At 34.4% G+C, this 21,874-nt stretch overlaps 1 protein-coding gene across 1 annotated transcript; it reads right to left on the bottom strand.

Annotated features, from left to right (window-relative positions):
• Window positions 1-7,642: 7,642 nt before the first annotated feature.
• LOC101437119 (olfactory receptor 14C36-like) lies at window positions 7,643-8,326 on the bottom strand. The gene has a single exon (XM_004475680.1). The coding sequence runs from the start codon at window positions 8,324-8,326 to the stop codon at window positions 7,643-7,645; it is 684 nt and encodes a 227-aa protein (XP_004475737.1).
• Window positions 8,327-21,874: the final 13,548 nt, after the last annotated feature.

The following is a 21,874-nucleotide window of genomic DNA, read 5'->3' as shown; positions in this document are numbered from 1 at the left end:
ACCTACCACCAGGTCTTGAAGATATTTTCCAGTAATTTCTTATAGAAATTTTGTGGTTCTTGCTTTTATTTTAAGTTTTTTTAAATCCATTTTGAGTTACTTTTGGATAAGGTGTAAGATAGGGGTCCTCTTTCCGTCTTTCAGCTTTGGATGTCCATTTCTTTCAGCACCATTTATTGAATGGATTGTTCTGCCTGAGCTGTGTGAGTTTGACAGGCTAGTCAAAAATCACTTGACCATATCTCTGTGGGTCTGTTTCTAAACCATAAATTTGGTTCTATTGGTCTATTGCATCTGTCTTTAGGCCAGTACCATGTTGTTTTTACCACTATAGGTAGGTATTATAATTTAAAGTCTGGAGATGCGGGTTCGCATTTCTTTTTTTTTATGTGTCTGGCTATTCAGGACTCCTTACCCTTCCCAATAAATTTAATTATGGTGCTTTCATTTATTTCTTTAATACTGGTGGAAATTTTACAAAGATGGCATTAAATAAATATATCAAATTGAGAAGAATTGACATCTTAATGATATTTAGTCTTCCAATCTGTGAGCATTAAATGATCTTCCATTTATTTAGGGCTTTTTAAATTAATTTTAACATTGAGTTGCAGTTTTCTGAATAAAAGAATGTTACATCATTGGTTAAGTTGTTCCTGACTATTTGAGTTTTATCTGTCACATTTTATTTTCACCATTCTTTTAACACTTTTAGTTACTTTTATTGATATAATCTTCATTTCTAAACTCTCTTCCAGGCCTCTCTCTCCTGTCATTTCTTTTCAGGCTCTAGTACACCCTTCAGTATTTTCTGAAAATCTGGTCTCTTGCTTAGAAATTCTCTCAGTTTCTGTTTATCTGTGAATATTTCAATTTTTCCCTCATTTTTGAAAGACAGTATTGCTGGATATAAGATTCTTAGCTGGAAGTTTTTCTCTCATAGTATATTAAATATATCAGACCACTGTCTTCTTGCCTCCATGGTTTCTGTTGAGAAATCAGCACTTAACTTATTGGATATTCCTTATATGTTACGCATTGCTTTTCTCTTGCTGCTTTCAGAATTCTCTCGTTGTCTTTGGCCTTTGACATTCTGATGAGTATGTGTCTTGGATTTGGTCAATTTGGATTTTTTCAGATGGGAGTATGTTGTGCTTCTTGGATGGGATATCTATATCCCTCAATAGGGTTGGGAAATTTTCTACCATTATTTCTTTAAATATTCCTTCTGCCCCTTTTTCCTTCTCTTCTCTTTCTGGAACACCCATGACCCATATGTTTGCACATCTTTTGCTGTCATTTAGTTCCCTGAGACCTTGTTGAATTTTTCCATTCTTTTCTTCATCTGTTCTTTTGTATGTTCCCTTTCAGAGGAAATTTCTTCAAGCTCACAAATCCTTTCTTCTGCCTCATCAAATCTCCTATTATATCATTCCAATGTTTTTTTAAATTCATTGATTGCACTTTTCATTCCCATAAGATCTGCTATTTTCCTATGTATGCTTTCAAATTCTTCTTTGTGCTCATCCAATGTCTACTTAATATCCTTAATCTCTTTAGCCATCTCATTGAATTTATTAAGGAGATTTGTTTGAATATCTATAATTAGTTGTCTGAACTCATTTATGTCATCTGGAGGCTTATCTTGTTCCTTTAACTGGGCCATAGCTTTGTGTTTCTTGGTGTGGATTGTAATTTTTTGTTGGTGTCTTTACATCTGGCTTACTAGAGTATTTTTTCTGGGTGAGGTTTTTCTCTCTAGTTTAGGGCTTCCTATCATTTCTACCTTGCTGGTTATGCTGTAGGAGTCAAGCATTTAGATGGTACTGTAAGCTGTGGAGTCTCAAGCTGCCCTCATTGCACCAAGGACCAATGAAGCTTCTCCTAACTTCCTCCTTTGCCAGGGGCAGGGACAGGGTCACAGCTATGTGGAATAATCCATGCGCAGACCTAGATTATTGTTGCACAGAAAGACTGATCGAGCTTCACATCCCTTTCTCTTCTGCCTGGGACAGAGATGGAGATGCAGGTGTGGGCAATAATCTCTGCAGTGCAGGTCCTAAGACGACCACGGTTGCCCTGGTAGACTTTTGATTTTCAGTCTATGCCAGCCAAAGTTCCCTGCAGTTACCTGTACAGGCTGATGCAGTGCTCCTCAGTCTTCTCCCTGCCAGAGGTGGGGCTGAAGCCTAGGCAGGCTGCAGGCTGATCTGCATGAAAGAAACTGTCAGGCTGACTTCCCCTCAAGCTGGCAGCATAGTCAGATGGTGGCTTCTGGCCTTTTTTTGACTTGGGCTGGTTCTCATCCCAGCTGTTCCCAGGGTTATCTCTTAGCCAGCCAAGTCTTCCAATCAGTAGCTGAAATTGGCAGCCAACTATCTCCTTCTCCCCTCTTTCTGGGAAATGAAACTTCAAATTCCCATCACAGAGCAGCTCCTGGGGTAGCTTGTGCTGCTAGAGTAGGACAATCACTGGCCTCCATGGCTTGGCTGGTAATTTCCCAGAGGGGCTGGTGCAGTTCCCTACAGCTTCCTCCCTGCTGGAGGTTGCACTGGGACCTAGGCTAGACCTACAATATGATCTGGATGGGAAGGAGCTGGTCCTCACCAGCACTGGGATTTTCAGTCTGCCCTGTCTTCCCTTGTGCCAGGTGCAGAGTTAAGATGACAGCCCCCAGCCTCTTTCTGACCTGGACAGGTTCAAACCTTAGCTGTTTTCAGGATCATACTGTAGCCCACTGAATTTCCTCATCATAGCTGAAATTTGTGCCCAACTGTCTCTTCCTCCCTTGTTTTGGGGAAGTGGAGCATTTGATTCCAGCCACAGAACATCTCCTGAGATGGCCTGTGCCTCTAGTGGAGGATGGGCACCAGCTTTCCTGGCATGGAGCACTCTACCTATAAGTCTTCTCTGCAGGCAAGCCGTCTCCTCCTTCCACTCCCCTAAGGATGTTGCAGGATGCTCTTCTGGCCTCCTGGAGCCCTCAAACAGGTGCTTTAGCTAGCTCCAGAGAACTCTGGGTGTTTGCAACCCACCGTTTAGCAGGAGCGCTAAACTCCACTGCCTTGCTCCACTGCCATTTTGCTGATTTCCTCAACTCCTGATATTTTTGAAAAGAGAGAACCTTAATATATTTTCCAAGTATCTGGTGTCCTAGGATCACTCTAATTTCATGATTTTTATTTACTTCAGAATGTTATATATTTTTATGATGAACTGTAAATGTCAGGTTTAATATCTTCTAGAAAAGTGCTAAATTATGTGCATTTATTTTCTTTCTTTATGGCTCTTCTTTTGGCCTCCCCTTTTCTGGATTTGATGGAATGACCATACGTAGTTTATGCAAATAATCACATCTTTAGGTATACATAGCCATCTTGGTTTCAAACAGCTTTTCATGGGATGCCATTTTGTGTTTTCAAATTTTTCAGTCTTCCTTTGTTTTAAGATCTTCTCATGCAGGAGACAGGATGATGGCTATGCCACAGCATTTAAAACCCTTTGATCTGGTCACCTAATAACAGCAAGAATTTAGACCAAGAAATGTAACATGCGTTTGTAAAATGCCCATTCCTCAGCCTTCTTTTGGTTAAGCCCAAACCATGGGGAAAGTTTTGATGGGTTAGTTTGTCCTACTGTGGGCAAACAATTGGCATTGTTCTTAATTTTTTTACATTCCGGTTTTAGGGAATGGGAGATATTCTGCAGAACACTTACACCACATTATTTGGTCATGAAATAATTTAGACTAATTATTTTGTAAAGCCCCTCTGCCGGAAGTAAAATTAAAGCATTTTAAAGCTTATACAAAAGCACCTGGACAACTTTTTTTTTTTTTAAGATTGTCATTGTAAGGAAAGTTTAAAATGCAGCTATCTTATCCAGTGACTCCTTTTCATCCATCTCATACTACCTCCTAAGAAACAAATAGCTTTGTAAATCACTATCTCTGAGCTTCCTGGGAAACTTGCATTTCTACAAGTCATTTGAGAAACTACCAATGTATAACTTTTAGAAACTAAAATAGCATATAAACCTTGATTAGATCAGGATGACTTCCTCTTTTGAATCTGCATATTGTTGGGCAATATTATCAAGGAAATTTTATATCCTTGTGTTATATCTCAAGTATCTGAAAGTCTTCGTTGCCAAATATTCCTGAATATCAAACAGAAAGCTAATAATAAGTCAAAGTTGAGCACAGGTTTTTCCCCAATAAATTTGATGAATTTAATTTATTGCCAATTTTTATTTCCAGAGATTCAATCTCATTTAAAGTATTTCATATTATGTGGATTTACAAAAAAGCTCTTATACTTTATGCCTGAAATAGTTATATTTATAAGAGGCAATCATGATTCTCAACAATTTGTAGAACACAATAAATGGATTTATGTATTTTGGTTTTTTTAAATTATTTCTAATTTTCCAAAATTGGTTCATTAATGTAATTAGACTGAAGAGTTCAATTTTAAAGGTACTCATTAAATCAGGTTTGCCAGAGTCAGAAAGTAATTTCTATATGGATGGAATCATAATTGCATTTGGATGACAGTCTACAAAGTACCCTAACCAATATTACAGAAAATAAATGAAGCAAGCTCTGCTTTGTGGAAATTTCCCAAAATAGCTATTAATTTACTGAATCTCAAAGAAGAGTAGCACCAAAAACGGATTTGTTAGGATGGCTAATGATTTGAAATGTAAGTTGTTTTTCTATAATTAAGAAAATTATCATTAGCTATTGCTAGGCATCCATCTGATAGAAGTTTTGGGGTGTGTTTTCTTGTGTTGAGAACTTTTACCAGTAAGGTATCTTGTCCAATAAGAATATGGGAATAAACACAGTTTTTGTGTAAGGATGTGATATCCTATCGAATGTCAAGGAGTGCAACACCCTTGTAGGTAACCCCTGGGAATAAAGAACGGGAGCATCAATTAAAAACACCACACGTTAAAAGACTATTTTACATACATACAGGAGATTTTTACAGGAACTGAGCTATTACCTAGGATTTTCAGAATACATTAAAATTACACAAAAGGATAAAACATTTTCTCTCGTGAGGAATATCAGTGTCAATATGCTGTAGTATGTCATATCATAAAATATGTATTACAATTCCAGCCCCTCTTCACCTCATGTCATCTTATTAATGTTATTCTGAAGGCAGACCTAAATTTAGTTAAAAACAAAACTATGTTTCAATTTGTGTGTTCTAACCAATAATTTTGTGCCACAAACCCAGTAACAGTTATTAGAGTAGACCAATTCATTTTTGGTCGAAATACCCTGATAGTAAGATTATTTCATACAATTTTGGCATCATTCAACAATAGCAGTGGGATACCAGTCGATAGTCTAAAAAACAACTTGAAAAACTTGGGCTCAAAAGTTAAGACGTCCTTGCAAGGTTTGGGAAATGGTGGAAATTGCAAAGTCTAACATATATTCCATAGTCACTCTCTGATTTCTATTTCTATTAAAATATGGGCAAAATTGATAGCAGGTACAAAAGGTCCACATTTTTTATTGTAGTTCAGTCAGGAACTTCCTATCCCAGGTGTCACATTGTGGGGAAGTTAGTCTTATGTTCATACTGTTTTTATAGTAATTATCATCTACAACATCACTTAATGAATACATTGAATTACTCGGAAAACGATTCACTGTTATTTGGTAGCAAAGAAGTGTTTGTGGCATCCAAGAAAAAAGAAATTATAAATATTATATTTGGTTATATTTTATTAGCCTTATTTTGACTGAATTGTAGGCAGATATTGGAACCATATGTAAGAGGGAAAACCTGATGGAATATTCAGGGAGATCTTGCCTTACTTACTTAGCCCTATAATAAGTAATTAATGATGATCCAAAAAGATGAAACTGTGCTCAAGTAACTTAAATGTGAATCTGAATAAAGGACAAGTATATTTATAGGACTGCAATGTATCCAAAACCCAATAGGTAAAATTCAAAATATCCAGCAGCCAATCAAAGTTTAGCAGATACAAACAGGAAACAGGAAAACCCAACACAGGATGAGTGTAAGAATCAATCGGAAAAAAATAACCAGAACTAAGACATATTAGAATTGAGAGAAAATTAATCTTAAAATTTTATTACAACTCTTAACCATATGTTTAAAAACGGTTTAGAGGAAAAAAGCAAAAAAGACCCAAATTAAACTTCTAAATTGTTTTTGTGAGAAATATATAAGAACCTGTATTTAAATTTACTTTGCGCTTTTATTTTAAATTATATTATTGGTTACCAACTTGTTTTCCAATGCATTTTAATTAAAAGTAGAGATAATTGATAAATTCATTCTTATATCCATGGGGACATAATATTATTTTACTGCAAATGCTATGCAATAAAAATAAATGCACAGAGAAATATAGTTTGCAAAATATTTTGTTTCATCATTTAAAGATAACTTCAGCGCACTGGGATAATAGCAATCACAGAATTAAGAGTAATGGTGTGCTTCTTTTAATTAGTGCAATAGTGCTTCCAGTGTACAGATCAAGAAACTAAGTATTGTGTTATGAAATATTGCTTAAGTTTTAGATTTATTTATCCAATATGGTTAATTATTTTTCACTCACTAGAGATTATTATGTATATATCAATCATTAAAGTAGGGATTATGGTCCCTCATATGTGAAAACCTATATGAAGCTTTATTTAATTCATATTTCCACCATATTTTACTTAATATATTGAAACAATGAATCAGAAGATTTATAATTGAAGTAGAGATGAATTTAAATTATTTTTGTATACTTGTATTGAGGATTTCAATACTTACACTCACTAGCAGATAATCTTTTCCTAAATGTTCTAAAATCACCACTGAAAAATAGTTTGTAAATAATATTTTTTGCTTTTAGCAAAATGTTTTTTATTAAAAATCTAGCTCTCAATAATATGAAAAACCAGATGACATATTATTGCTCTTTCTTACCAACAATACCTTTGCCTGATTTATTCAGATAAAAGTTATTATTATTTTGATTTTAGGGATAATTCACAAATTTGAATGAATAGATGATTTAGATTTATAATTGCATAAATAGTTCAGGTAACTTTAATATATAGCTGTCCTAATCTAAGATCTTCTAGATTTTAAGAAAAAACAATTAGAAAGAAATTATTTATCATAGTAGCTTTAGCAAATGGCCTTAAGCAGCCATGTTTCATTATCAGCTTATATGCAATTTTATGAGGCTAAACCTCAAAACGAAATATGATTGTGTTATTTCTATGCTGACATATAATATGACTATTCCTTAGTATTCATGTTAGGACCCCCAAAATTGAAAATAGGCAATAACTTTCAAATCATTTTGCATCTCAACTCATTAACATGGGAGACTCTTGAAATAAATATCCTATCACTTTCCTGAATGACAATTGTTTGCTAAAAATTTTCTTTATAGCCTTTTATGTTTGCTTGTTTCTAAGACTATAGATTGTAAGATTTAAGAATGGAGGTAATACGGAAAAGAACATAGAAGTGATCATGTCCTGAATTGTGGTTGAGTTGGAGGTTGGCTTCATAATCACAGAAGGAGCAGAGCTTACAAAGAGAGACATCACAATGATGGGAAGGACTAAGGTGGCAAAGGCCTTTCCTCACTCTTCCCTGGCTGGAAACTTGAGCACTGTAGAAAATATGTGAATATAAGACATGGTGATGAAAGTAAAGCAACCACCAGCAACTGCCACTGCATAGGTAAAAATGAAAATTTCTTTGCTTAAAGTGTCAGAACAGGAGAGCTTCAGTAGGGAGGGGGCGTCACAGAAGAACTGATGGACCACATTGGACTCACAGAAGTCCAGCTGGAATATGTTGCCAGCATAGAATCCTGCATAGATCATGCTATTGGCTACAGAAGACAGTGTTTTTTGTACACAGACCAGAGGGCTCATATTCATAAGGTAATGGAGGGGCTGGCAGATGGCCACATAGCAGTCACGGGCCATGATAGTGAGGAACAGAAGCTCTGTAGGAGAAAATAAAAACACAAAGAAGATCTGAGCTGCACATCCAACCATGGAAATTGTCTTGTTGTCAAGTAAGAAGATAACACAAGCCTTGGGCACAGTTACAGAAATGTAGCATGTGTCCAAGAAAGATAGATTCCTGAGGAAAAGTACATTGGAGTATGGAGTTTCTTGTCGAGTGACAATGATAAAATTGCCCATCAGGGATGCCAAGCACATCAGGAAGAACAGCATGCCATGCAAAAGTCTGTACTCCCATACATCAGAAAATCTTATAAGCAGGAATTCAGTCACCATGGTGGAGTTGGGCATCTTTGACAGATGTGATTAAGATGTGGAGAGAAAAAGGCAGATAATCCCTAAACAAAATGGAAAATCAATACGAGGAAAAAATTAGCCTAATCAACCCCATGTACCTAATTTTATTCTTTGTTGCTCATTTTGTTTAGTAAGAAGTAACATAGTATTACCTTAAGCTCTAAGGGAGCTGCTTCTGTATCTTACTTCTAGGGTAGGGTATCAATAAACAATTTTCAGTAGATTAGAGGTTACTAAGGGCAAGGAGGGCAGGAGTATTTATTGCTTAATGAGTGCAGATTTTAAGTTTCAGAAAAATTTGGAGTAATGGATATTGGTATTGGTATCACAATAGTTTGAAGGAATTAATATCAAGTGAATGGTACACTTGAAAGTAATATGGGAAATTATAATCAAATATATGTTACCACAAAACCAAGTGAAAAAGAAGATAACAGGATTCTTTTAGAGCATGTGACCATATTTTGTTAATGTTCATCATATTCTAGCAAGGCAATGGGTTTGTTCACGTGGAAGACTGACTTAAGTCAATGCCTATATATACTAACTCATTAGAAATATTTTATAAGTGTTAACACTTAAACTCATTAAGTGATGTCAAAACACAATATGGGTAGATATAGCAGGCTACAGTTGCATCAGATCCCCTCCAAACTTTACATGTGGTTGTAATCCATTACTTGCACCCTAGGTGATAAGTTATTTTTATCTCTACTTCTACCACTCTAAATTTTGATACTGATTTCATTTAGAAATTCAGCTTAAGAACTGATTCTCTGTTAACTATGTTGTCATTGATTACATATGTCTCTGCCTTGCAACTATTAGCATGTACCCTTTTTATTTTGACATTTGATTTTTCAAACTCTCTCTGTCCCTCTCTCTCTCTCTCTCTTCCAAAATATTTATTATTTATTAGACCTATATGATCTGTTTTTGTTCTTTTCTTAGCTGAGACAGCATAATCAGCCAAATGAATAATGAAATAAGAAAAATTATTAAAACATGAAAATGTAAATAAAGGGCAGGCATGCAAACACAGTTTTGTCTGTTCCGATATTCCTTGAGAATCCCAGCCCCTCCTGCAAACTGACCATGTACTTTTACAATTCCATCACAGCCTGTCAAGTATTTCAGAAGCCATTTTTTAAAAATTTTTAAATAGTGGTGATCCAGAGATGAAACATCACTCCACCTATTTCCTACATATTGAATGTTAAGTGCTACATAGAAACTATAGAAACAAATTTCTATATGATAACAGATTTCCAGATTTCCCATCCTTTCCCTATTTTAGGTGATGGTTTCAACTCTGGATAATTTATTTTAATCTGATTTTAACCCACGGAGTACTATAAAACATCTATGTTTCCCAGACTCTTCCAAATATCAACATAGTTACATGCATTTAAAATTCCTAAGATATCTTAGCTATAACTTAAATAAAAATAATTGATATGTATTTCATTCACTTTTCACCTTTATCTGCTATTTTAAAATGAAAAGAATTAACCGTATCTAAGGCTAATTAATCCTTTTCTTTCTCATCTTGCATTGATGCCAATATTTCCCATTAAATGCCATTTTTTTCATTCTTTGTCAACAGCGGCTCAAGAAGAAATGAAAAAACCATGCAGACCGGGGTTCAGGGGATCAGAACAAATGCTACTGACAGGTTTATTGTACCAAGTCATAGTATTTGCACAATTCCAAACAATGTTCTGTTTGGCAAAAAGGCCCTAGCAACTCTATAATTAAAAACTTGGCAGGCAAACACTAAGCATATTGATCCTAACATGTACCTACACAATGAGGAACAAGAAGTCACCATCTCCTTTCACTGACTTCTTTCTGAGCCATTTATTTCCATGCCAACTGCAAACATTTCTGTTTAAAGCAGTCGTGTCAACTATCTCAGCATGTTTTATGCTGGCTAATACTCCAATAACTCTTTCCATATGTTCTTTTTTTGAACATAGATCTATTTTATTTCATAAAAAATAAAATATATATTAACAAAGCTTCTTTCCTAAATTCATTTTCCATGATTTGCAATTCCGTGTAAATTCCCGAGAGGTTTCAGTTTTATTAACATTAGAAAGAATGAAAGACTAAAGAGCATACTTACACAAAACAAAAGTTACTTAGATTTTTTTTCACATTACCTTTCTTTAAAAGATACTTACATTACACATGATTAGAATTCACTAGAATTCTCTAGGATTCACATAAATGCTTAGGTTTCTCCATTGAAATATTTATTCTGAAATCCTGATCCATTAATTACATATTTTATTTTATTTTTCTATTCTTTTTTTCATAAGCCTTTTTCATATTTTGACTTGAAACTTAAAAATCTGGTTCCTGCCAGCATCTGAACATCTCACTCAATAGCATCTACATCAGAAGACCAACTGACTGTTCCTTCAGTCTTCAGCTTCCTGGACTTTCTCAACTGTGGAGTGTGGTAAAAGCATTTCCACCCCAGCGCCACATCTCTGTTCTCCCTTGATTCACCTTTATATTGGCTTAGTTGCTTCGTCATTCATTTCATTACGGATGCATAGGGATGGGGTTGAAAGTTTACTTTCTCAGCAGGTCCATATCACAAGTTTTACGACATTCCAAAATTCATTTGGAATTCTCTTTATACCTCTTCCTCTGCCCCATTCCCCTTCTACTTTATGTTCCTCATCTTGCTCTTTAATTTACCACTACTGTTCCCCTAAGTTTCCCCACCTGAAAATTTCCCCCCATTTTCTCCTTCTGCCTTATAAAGTTTGCAATCAGTAGCTATAATGATTCTGCAAGTCAAAATGATATAGCTCACAGTACATATCTGATCTAAGTTAACTACCCTGAATTGCTTATTATTTACTATATAACTTTCTGGTTTCCAGTAACATCTCACTTGCGATATTCTTTTTTCAAAAGATCTCATAGTAGTTAAAATTAAGGGTAATTGATTATAAACATAGAATTATGCCACCAAAGATTTATGTTTATTTAAAAATACATTATTTCAGGCAATGAGATATTGAACTGATATCAACTTAGATAAAATATATGGCATCATTGAAATCCACAGAAAAATGGTCTCCAAGATATATCTCCAATAACATCCAATCCATTAATTAAAAATTAATAAATATTTCAAAACAAAGATTTCTGAAAATATTATAAAAATCCTTAAAACACATTCCTTTGGGGGCACCTATTGGAGGGTGAGTATACCTTTGCTTACCTTTTGTTTCATACGTATTATTAGAAATTTTTAACTAAATGACATTATTTACAGTAGATAAATATTTGAATATTTAGTGAATGATGACTCTACCTGAAAAAGCAATGAATTGATGAACTGACTGAGTTGATGATTCAAGCAATTATTAATTTCACCACCATTAACCTTCCCCATTTTAGAAACTAAGAATAATGATGGCTAGTATCTTTCCTTAAAACTTATCATAAGAAGATATTATTTGTGGAAATTAGTATTTATTTGGTAACATTATGAAACAGTATAATTTGAAATGTGATATATTTGTGCTATATAAAATATTGTTTTCCCACAAATCCTGACCATATTCCAGATCTTGAATAAACAGAGAAAGAAAGAGATTGTTTTCTGCTCATGGGCAAACCTAGGCATTGCTGGAAATATGTAATTAATGGAGGCTAGCTCACACCACTTCCTTGAGACCATTCCTCTTCATAATATTACTATAATGTCAGGAGATTTAACATGTTTATGTAATGCATTGAAGAAGAATTCCTAGATTAATCCCTTAATAACCATTAAATAAAATATAGCACATATTCTCTTAGCCTTGTCTATTTTCCTTGATGATTTTAAATGGTGAACATACATTTTCAGATCTGCTTATCTTTGCACACTCAGCATCTTAATGAAAATGGAACATTCAACATGCCACCATATTTCACGTTCTTCTTCCCCTGTTTCCTTTTTCTTGTGACTAGTGTAACCAAATATAACATAGAGAAACTCTGGTAAAAGTCAGAAGGGAGAATGGGAGTGACTTTCAGACTGACCTCCTGCTTGGAAGACTAAATATTTTCTCTTTTTTCCCTCTTTGGTGGTCTTTAGATCAGGTTCTACATTTTCAAACTAATTATTAGACAATTACTAACCTATTGTAGAAAGGCATTAGGTTTTCATAGTTTGAACACAGAATAAAAGACATTATTTCAAAAGTTTTGGGTTTGTAGAATGAAGCTCCATGTGTCATTATAACAGAGTTAAAATTCATGGAATTCAGGGTAAATTATGTTTTTCACACCGTTTCTGTCATTTACTTGCTTTGTTGCTCTGGATACCTCTTCGACATCATTGGAACATGGTCTCCTTATCTATACAAGTAGCAATAATGCCTATCTCATGAATTTAACATTTACAAAGTATTCAAGAGTATGAACACAAAATGATAGATAAGTTGAAGAAAAATATTTAAAAGGGTTGAGCATGTTATCCCTTAAACACTTACATTCTTTGCATCATAAAAAAAATAAGACACTTGGTACATTTTATCAATAGTCTTATTGTGATCTGTAGTTGTTTGTGTGATTTTTTGTCAAAAGGAATATAAACCAATATAAAATGTTCTGAACTAATTTGATTAGAAACTGTAAAACTAAGTATATGAGCAATTATATCAATTATTAATCAAATACACTTAATGTTTTCTACCCAAATAACAGTGTAAGGTCATAGTTTCTTCACAACTGAAAAAACATATTGCAATAGAATAAATGTTATGAGAATTCAGCTACCATCCAGTAAGCCATGATAAAGGGATTTTAAAAAGGATAAAATACTGTCTCTCTTCAGTAATTTTATTTGGCTTTGGGAAATAATATATTTTAAAAATTCATTATTCCATTAAAATATAAGGGATTTATTACTTTTAATAACTTATATAATTATAATGATATCAATTGTAATTCCTAATATGGTAATTTTCAATAGATATAACATAAAGAATTATAAATAATTTAGAGTTTTCAATAATGAGACCATAAATTTTTCCAGAAACCAAAAGACATAAGATACATTGATTTATATAAATTACATTAAATTGTGTTTTACACTCTATCAAGGAAAATAAAGCAACATAGTTTTGTAAGTACTTTGCCCACCATTACCCTCTTTTGAGTGCAAATTTTTCATGAAAATATTATACTATGGCCTTACTAGGTGCTTGGTCATCATTTTCCGTCTTACTCAACTTCAGAGGCAAACCTACTTGTTTCATCTAATTATTTTGTCTCATTCTGCATTATCTTACCATATCAGGAATCTCTCAGGTGGAACAAATCATTAAAGTTTTGCTTTTTTGTCTAAAATAAACATGCAGTGTTTGGAGTGATTATAAATGAAGTTAAAAATCTCCTGGTGATCTGTGAAACCCTGAGTGTCTTGATTTGTGGTGAAGTGAAAGAGGTCCAATACTAAATCCAGGGGTATTTTGCTATCATAGATTTAACATGTGTTCTCTCCTGACCAAATGCTTCATGTCTAAATATGCAACTGTATTGATAACCTGTGGGCATATGTGGAGATTTCTCTTTTTGAGAATTTATTTCCAAATCTTTCCTTGGAGTTTCTTATCCTTTCCCACATTTCGATACAATCCTGATTGTCAACTGTTAATAGGAATTTTCAGAAAATGACAAATAGTCTAGAATCCACAGGACTGCCTTTTTTTTAAGAGTAAATTAATATTTGAAAGACAACTTTATTGTTATTTTACTATATATGTAAATTTCTTCAAAGCACTTTTTAATATATATATTTTAATAAAGAAGTTGTGAGCTTATAACACAATCACAAATAACATGCAGAGTTCCCATACATCACCCCTCCACCAATACCTTGCATTGTTGTGAAACATTTGTTACAGATTGTGAAGGATAATCAAAATATTACTACTAACTATGACCCATAACTTACATTTGCTATATATTTCCATACACCCCTCTATTAATAAAATTATGTATTAGTATTGTACATTTGTAATAGATCATGAGAGAACATTCTCATATTTGTACTACCAACCACAGTCCATCATTCACCATATGGTTCAGTGTTATATGATCCCATACCATGTACAATCCATCCAAAATGTATACTCTATGCCTTTAATTTTCATTAGAGTTGTGCAGTAATAATCTTACTAAATTTTTTAATGTTTCCCTTAGTCCAATAAAAAAAAATCCCATACCAACCTATTATTTACCCTTAGCATTGATACAATACCTTCTTTGACATTGATGCAAGAATACTACAATATTGCTAACTGTTGCCCATAAATTATTTTAATCCTATTTTCCCATGCATCACCATATTCTTACCACCTTGTAACTGTGATGTACATTTATTCTATTTCATAGAAGAACAATCTTGTATTTGCACTGTTAACCACAGTCCTTATCGCTGTTTGGGTTCACTACTTTATTCATTCTCTAAATTAGCCTCTAGCATTCTTTCCATTGACTTTTATGTCTTAGTCTATCCCTGTCAGTCACAATCACGTTGATAACCAGCTGTGCTAGTTACATTCACTATAAAGTGTTCCCTTCAACTCTAACCTTTTGTACACTTTTACAGTCAAGCTAATTAAAAATTCTGTATACATTAAACATCACGACCCATTCTCAGTCCTCATCCTGTCTCTTAGTAACCTATATTCTAATTTTAACTCCACGTATTTATTATCCATCTTTAGTTCATATTAGTGAGACAATACAATATTTTGTGTCTGGCTTATTTCACTCACTATAATGTTCTCAGGTTTTATCCACATTGATACATATATGTCCCAAATTCATTTAATCTTACAGCAGCATAGTATGCTTTTATATGTATATACCACATTTTGTTTATCCTTTCATTAGCTGATGGACACTTGGGCAGTATCCTCTTCAGACTACTTTTGATTAGAGTCCCATGTTGTGCCAAACCTAATTTACTTGCTTTTATTTTAAAATTAATTCTGAAATGTATCCCATTTTCTTTATTAAAGTTTTTTTTCTCTTCTCTTCCTCCACCAATGTATACTCTCTGTGTCCATTCACTATATGTTTTCTGTATCCACTTGCAATCTTGTCAGTGGCAACGGGAATCTGTGTCAATTTTTGTTGCATCAACTTGCTGCGTCAGCTCTCCATGTGTGTGGTGCCATCCTGGGCAGGCTGTGTTTTTTTTGCATGGGGTGGCTCTCCTTGAAGAGTGCACTCCTTGCTCATGGGGCTCCCTACATGGGGTACACCCCTGCGTGACACGGCATTCCTTGCGTGCATCACCACTGCACATGGGTCAGCTCACCACATGGGTCAGGAGGCCCTGGGTTTGAACCCTGGACCTCCTATGTGGTAGGTGAATGCCCTATCAGTTGAGCCAAATCCACTTCCCCCATTTCTCTTTAATTTAGTAGTTACTGGGCATTTTTTACCTGTTCTTGTTGTTGATAATTATAAATAGTGCATGATTTTCCTTCTTTCCATAATCTGAGTTCAAACACTTAGATATCATTTTAATGGGTTTGAACATGTGTGTGGATATATTATAATATAAATAAGCTATTTTTATGATGTGACATAAAATTGAAAATGCATTGACACACCAATGAAGTACTAAACTTTTTTGAAACCAACTCATTTACTAACTTTATCAAAAAATCTGTATGAATTTTATTGAAAACATTCAGTATTATGAATTTAACCAGGTTCAAATGTATAGCCAGGGCATCTTTGCCAATCAAGAATTGAAGTCAAACTGTCTTCCCCGGAGAGGGAATTCCCTACTCTTCCCAGTCTCCTGACGGTGATGACCCATAGGTGAGCTTCATAAGGAGTAAACATGTATTAAAATATAATCTAGAAGGAGAATCCTTCATGTGATTAAGGCTAAATATAAAATTCCCTGAGAAGGGACTCTGACATTTGGTCAGTGAAGAAAGAGGCAGGATCATGGATTTGTAAAGTTTCTAGGATTGTACAGAAGAAATATTCATGTTACAGAAGAAAAAAGGGATTCATCATTTACGAGGTATATTTCTAGGTTTAAGTTCACATTTTTATTTAAAATGACTGAAGAAAAATGGTCTGAATAGCTCTGATAGGTCTCTTATTAGTATACTTTATTTCTGTCCCATAATGTAAATTGATACACATAGACTGTTAAAAATATGGAAAATGTGAAATTATCAAAATTACCAAGAAAGTGAATCAGCAGGAGGCACTAAGAATGAGACATTATCTGAACTAAATTGGAAAGGATAGCTAAGATATAAATCCACATAAGGAATAATAGTTTCCTGGAGATAACCAGTGATGTTTTTCCCATAAAGACTTTCTTACTTTTATTTGCTGAATATTAGAAACTAAAAATGACTCCTGCACATTTTGAAAATGCTATTATATTTCAGTTTTAAATAATTCATAAGAAAAAAATGCCATTCATAAGGTTTAATTCTCCCACTAATTTTGTTTTACCCCATGTTTTAAAATTACGAAGTAAATAATTTCTAAATGTCCCTGAGGTCATAAAAAGCAGAAGAAAAACAATCTCTAAACTTTCTCTCTTTCTCTTACACCCAAAGCTATGCATTTACCATGATGCAGTCTGGTACAGAATATGAATGGTAAATTTATCCTAGGGAAATCTGAGAATTTATAAGGACCAAGGAGAAAGACAAGACATGAAGACTGTAGGAGGGGAATGAGACTTCTAAAGAACACTCCAAAGATGTGGTTTTGATAAAGGATTTTTTAAAAATTGTCTGAAAGTCTATATATGTTCAATAAGCTGGCCTTAAGTCAATAGAATCATCTGTGTCCTTAACTATTATATTTGATATTTAATAAAATTGTCAGTTTAAAGGACTTTTCCTTTTGATAAAAATGTTAGTGGGTCAAACAACATAATTGAAAGGTTTTATAGAAAACAATTTGGATGAGATTTTTTCAATAATACTGACATGTATATGTGTTTATTCAATGAACATAAATAAAAATAATAGGATTGTTATCCACATATTAGCCAAAATGTGTACTATTTTTAATTGCAAATCAAATACATAAATAATATATTGGTAAAACATTAATTTGTACATTTTTATGCTTATTAATTCTATATTCTAAATTTACACACACATAAAACTTTAATAGATCTGAAATTATTCAACTCAATATAATTAGTTTTAGAGATGAAAATATATTTAAAACTGAAATGATTTGTTTTTGAGTTGGAATTCTTCAAGATAAGCTGAAGTTAAATATTTGTGGATATAAAGTTTTTTGAATAAGAGTAATTCAGTAAAATTTAGAAAAGGAGGAAGGCAAGTAATCTAGATAGTATTATTTCCTTCTTCAAATATTAAAATTCATGTCTAATTGAAGGAAGGGTTCTTCATAGAGGAATAATATCAGGTGGGATGTTTTTCTTAGATACTATGTGAAGGTGAAAAGGTAAAATAGAGAGAGAGAGAACAAGGGAAATGTGGTACAATTTGCAAAAGGAAAATGAAGTAAGTTTTTGGAATCAAATAAAGTATGTTTTGGATAGTAAGAAAGGGCTCAAATGGATGTCTTGTTTTACAACTGAAATGAAATATTGGTGAGACAATCTATTTGGTCTCCTTTGTCTTTATCATTCCAACTGTCATAGATTAACTTTGAATCATTAATTTACTTTGTTATAAGAACATTTTCCAAGCCAGCTGTCCATTCAAAGGTATGTATTAGCAATCATCCAGTTGGTACATAAACAACATCAGTAATAACTGTAGAATTTACAAAGAAATGGGGTGATACAGAGGCTTTCTTAGAGAGCACATCTGGGATGACCATAACTAAGGAAGAAAATAAGAAAATAATCATATATCCACAAAGTGTTTTAAAGATATTTTACTGAAATAGAACAAATTTGACCCAGAAACTGAAATGTTTATGGGTTTTTATTTTATTTTAAATCATATAATGAAATTAGATTCTCTGATTCTATGCATGTTAAAATTATTTTATTGGAATATATAAGAAAAAAGTAAAAACAGAAATATGGCATTCATTGATTTCAAATACAGTCTTTTTCCCATTTCCTTTACAATGAATTCCTCATGAAAAGACATATATTGTTACCAATGGTGAGACTTTATTTATGACTAATATGGGTTTCCTCCATTTAGTTTACAGCATATTTCATCATATTATTTTTATATACAGGGAGACTGTGACATATTAGAAAGCATGGACAACCTCACCGTCTTCACAGAATTCCTCCTCATGGATATCTCAACTTCCCGGGAGCTCCAAGTCTTTCAAGGTCTGATGTTCTTAGTGATTTATCTTGGAGCACTGACTGGGAATCTTCTAACTATTATGGCCATTGTAATTAACATACATCTACACTCTCCTATGTATTTCTTTATTGAGAATTTGCCATTCATAGATATTTGCTTAATTTCAGTTACTCTTCCCAAAATGGCTGTTAATTCTCTGGCAGGAAATAAGACAATTTCTCTCCTAGCATGAGCCTTCCAGATTTACCTGTTTATCATGCTTGTAGCTGCAGAGCTGGCCTTCCTTGTAGTGATGTCCTACGATCGCTATGTTGCCATTTGCCACCCTCTGCACTATGGACTCATTATCACCCCACGTGTGTGCACACAGGCAGCTGGTGGCTCATGGGCAACTGGGTTGGTATATTCTGCTGTCCACACAGGCATCATGTTCAGACTTCCCTTCACAGAGACTAATGTGATCCATCAATATTTCTGTGATGTGTCTCAAATTTTGAGGATCGCTTCTTCAGATGTTCGATTTTCTGAGTCTATAGCCTTACCTATAAGTGCTTGTGTTATCTTACTATGTTCTGTTATTTTATTTAAGTCTTATATTGATATTTTTTCAATGGTGCTTAGGATGCATTCTGTGGAAGCCCGTAACAAAGCCTTATCCACCTGTACCCAACAGTTGTCAATTCTCGTTTTGTTTTTGATTTCATTGCTGACTGCTGTCTTTGGTTCCACTGCAAATGAAGCATCTCTCAGTAATCTTCTCATGGCCATGTTCTACTCCATGGTGCCCCCACTTATAAACCCCATCATCTATAGCCTGCGCAATAGAGAGATTAATAATGCACTTGGCCAAATGTTTCACAGATCTTTTGAGCTCCAAAGAAAAAAAGGTATTTTTAATTAAAACTTTTTAATAAAACAGTTAAAAATATAATTTATATTCATGTATGTTCTTAAACAGAATCTATTCTTGTCAAATATCAAGGTTTGTTTAACATAATTCCTCTTGTTTTATTGCATATTTGATAATGAACTATAAATTTGTGTCCTAGTTTTTCAAATTCATAATAATGTGTAATTCATATATTCTTCTATAAAATGTTTTCCACATTGTTAAAATGCTTTGTACAATTTGTCAAATGGTTTGTAACTAAAAGTAAATGATGATACCTGGAGAAGATCATGGATGAGTACCCTAACTGGTGCCTGTATTTTTTAGATAATTTCAAGATTTTGGATATCGCCAACTTGTAAAAGAGCAATGAGTGTTTTGAATTAGAATATTCAGTACAAATTGCATTTTTGTATTGACATTTATACAAATATCTGTACCAAGCTATAAGTGTTTAGAATTAGGGAAACTGCAGAATAAGGACACAAGAAGGTTAGAAAACTGGATCCATGCAGAAGCTGCTCTCCTTATTGAAAAGTGGATCTAAGTACCTGTCCCTAATATTGTGATTAGTAAGGGAAGGGGTTGTGGTGGTGATGTGGGGAGGGTGGCCACGGTGGCTGCTGATGGTCGGGAGAGGAAGGAAGAGATGTGTTGTGGGGGCATTTTCAGGATTTGGAGTTGTCCTAGGTGGTGCTGCTGGACTTTGTGTGTCCTGTCGTGGCCCACTGGGTGGACTGGGGGAGAGTGTAGACTACAATGGGGACCACTGTCCATGTGCTGCAGTGGTTCTCCAGAATGTTTTCGCTGGGTGTAGTGGATGTGCCACAATGATGGAAGAGGTTGTTGATGTGGGAGGAATGGCGTGGGTGGGGTGGGGATATATGGGGACCTCATGATTTTTTAATGTAACATTTAAAAGAAAATAAAGAAAAAATAAATAAATAAATACCTGTCCCTTAAAATAGAACATACTTTCGCTGCTTTCCTTCATCTATGTGATATGGCTGTTAAGGTGAATGCCATGCTCAATTCATTCAATCTTTCTGAATTACTAAGAATAAATAATACCTGAGGGAAGTTTATGACAGGACACACTCTTACCATGGAGAGTTGGCTTTCCTTCTGACCCACAATTACCTCCTGTGCCCAGGATTAAGTGTGTCCACTTGGCAGGATATGATACCATCTCCTACTAGATACATGGACTGCCAGTACTTCTCTTCCCATTTTGCCTGAAGCATTGTAAAATATACTATGGAATATACACACACTCTGGCCATATATCTGTCCCTGGCAGCAAGGGAGCCAGCTTCCAACACTAGAACACACAAAAACTGAGAGGTGTGTGGTACTTAAAATATGCGCCTCCACTGACCGAGGATTGACACATGCTGGCTTTGGGGAAGCATCTCCCACCCATGTGGCTGCACTTCTGTGTCTCTTTTCTATATGAGTAAAATGTTGCTTCATCCAGTGATTTGTGACACATATTTCATTTGGCCACTCAACAAGTATTTTTGATTGGTTTGGCATCTCTTTAAGTGTCTCTCTTATCAGCAAATAGATGTCGTTGATTTGATTGCCATAAATTACATGCCATGGTGGTGTCTTAAATCATTGTCATTTCAGCCATCCCATTGAGGTGCCAGTTCTATCGGGGTGATTGGCTGACCGAGTTGCTTGCATCAAACTGGTCATGTGAGGTCAAGTGGGATGTAGACATTGTATCTGTTAACAGTGAAGAATTAATATAGCAGGTAAGGGCAGAAATAAAGGAGGTAGATTCTAGGAAGAGTAGGGAAACTATATCCTGGGTCCTGGCTTCCTATATGCTCCCCTGCAATTTACCAGCCCATGCAGTTTCTTTGTTTCAAATTACTTCAGAGGAGCTTCTAGGGAGCTCAACCTGGTCTGGGTTGTCTGTAAACCCCAGGTTAGCCCTGTTTGTACTCAACGTCTAACTAATAATGGCATTATCAAAATTCAAGCTGTTATAATTTGTTTTGTTTTAAAGAGAGAAATACGGAAATTAAAATACATATATTTAAAGAAGCCAGGAGTGGACCATGTGATTTTGGTTATTGTATTTTTTTGATGAGGAGACTCTATGGACTAACTTTTCTAGCACTGAAAATGGCAGTTTGGGAAAGTTAACTATTGACCTGAACAACATATTTTGTCCCTATTGCTCAGGACATCCAACAGGTGAGAGATAGGAAGAAATTCAAGCCAGTTTTTTCTTTGGTTTGCTGGTTGCATGAGAGTAGTTTTCCCAACTGTGGGAAACATTCCAAAAAGTAAAACCTAATTGAGAACTGTGAGTCTCTAAAT

The sequence above is a fragment of the Dasypus novemcinctus genome, chromosome 22 (assembly GCF_030445035.2).
Source record: "Dasypus novemcinctus isolate mDasNov1 chromosome 22, mDasNov1.1.hap2, whole genome shotgun sequence".
In the NCBI taxonomy this organism is placed as follows: domain Eukaryota; kingdom Metazoa; phylum Chordata; class Mammalia; order Cingulata; family Dasypodidae; genus Dasypus; species Dasypus novemcinctus.
This window is presented reverse-complemented; position numbering and strand designations above follow the sequence as displayed.

Coding starts and splice junctions, on each gene's coding strand:
- LOC101437119 (XM_004475680.1), bottom strand. CDS start 8,326: ATGCCCAACTCCACCATGGTGACTGAATTCCTGCTTATAAGATTTTCT.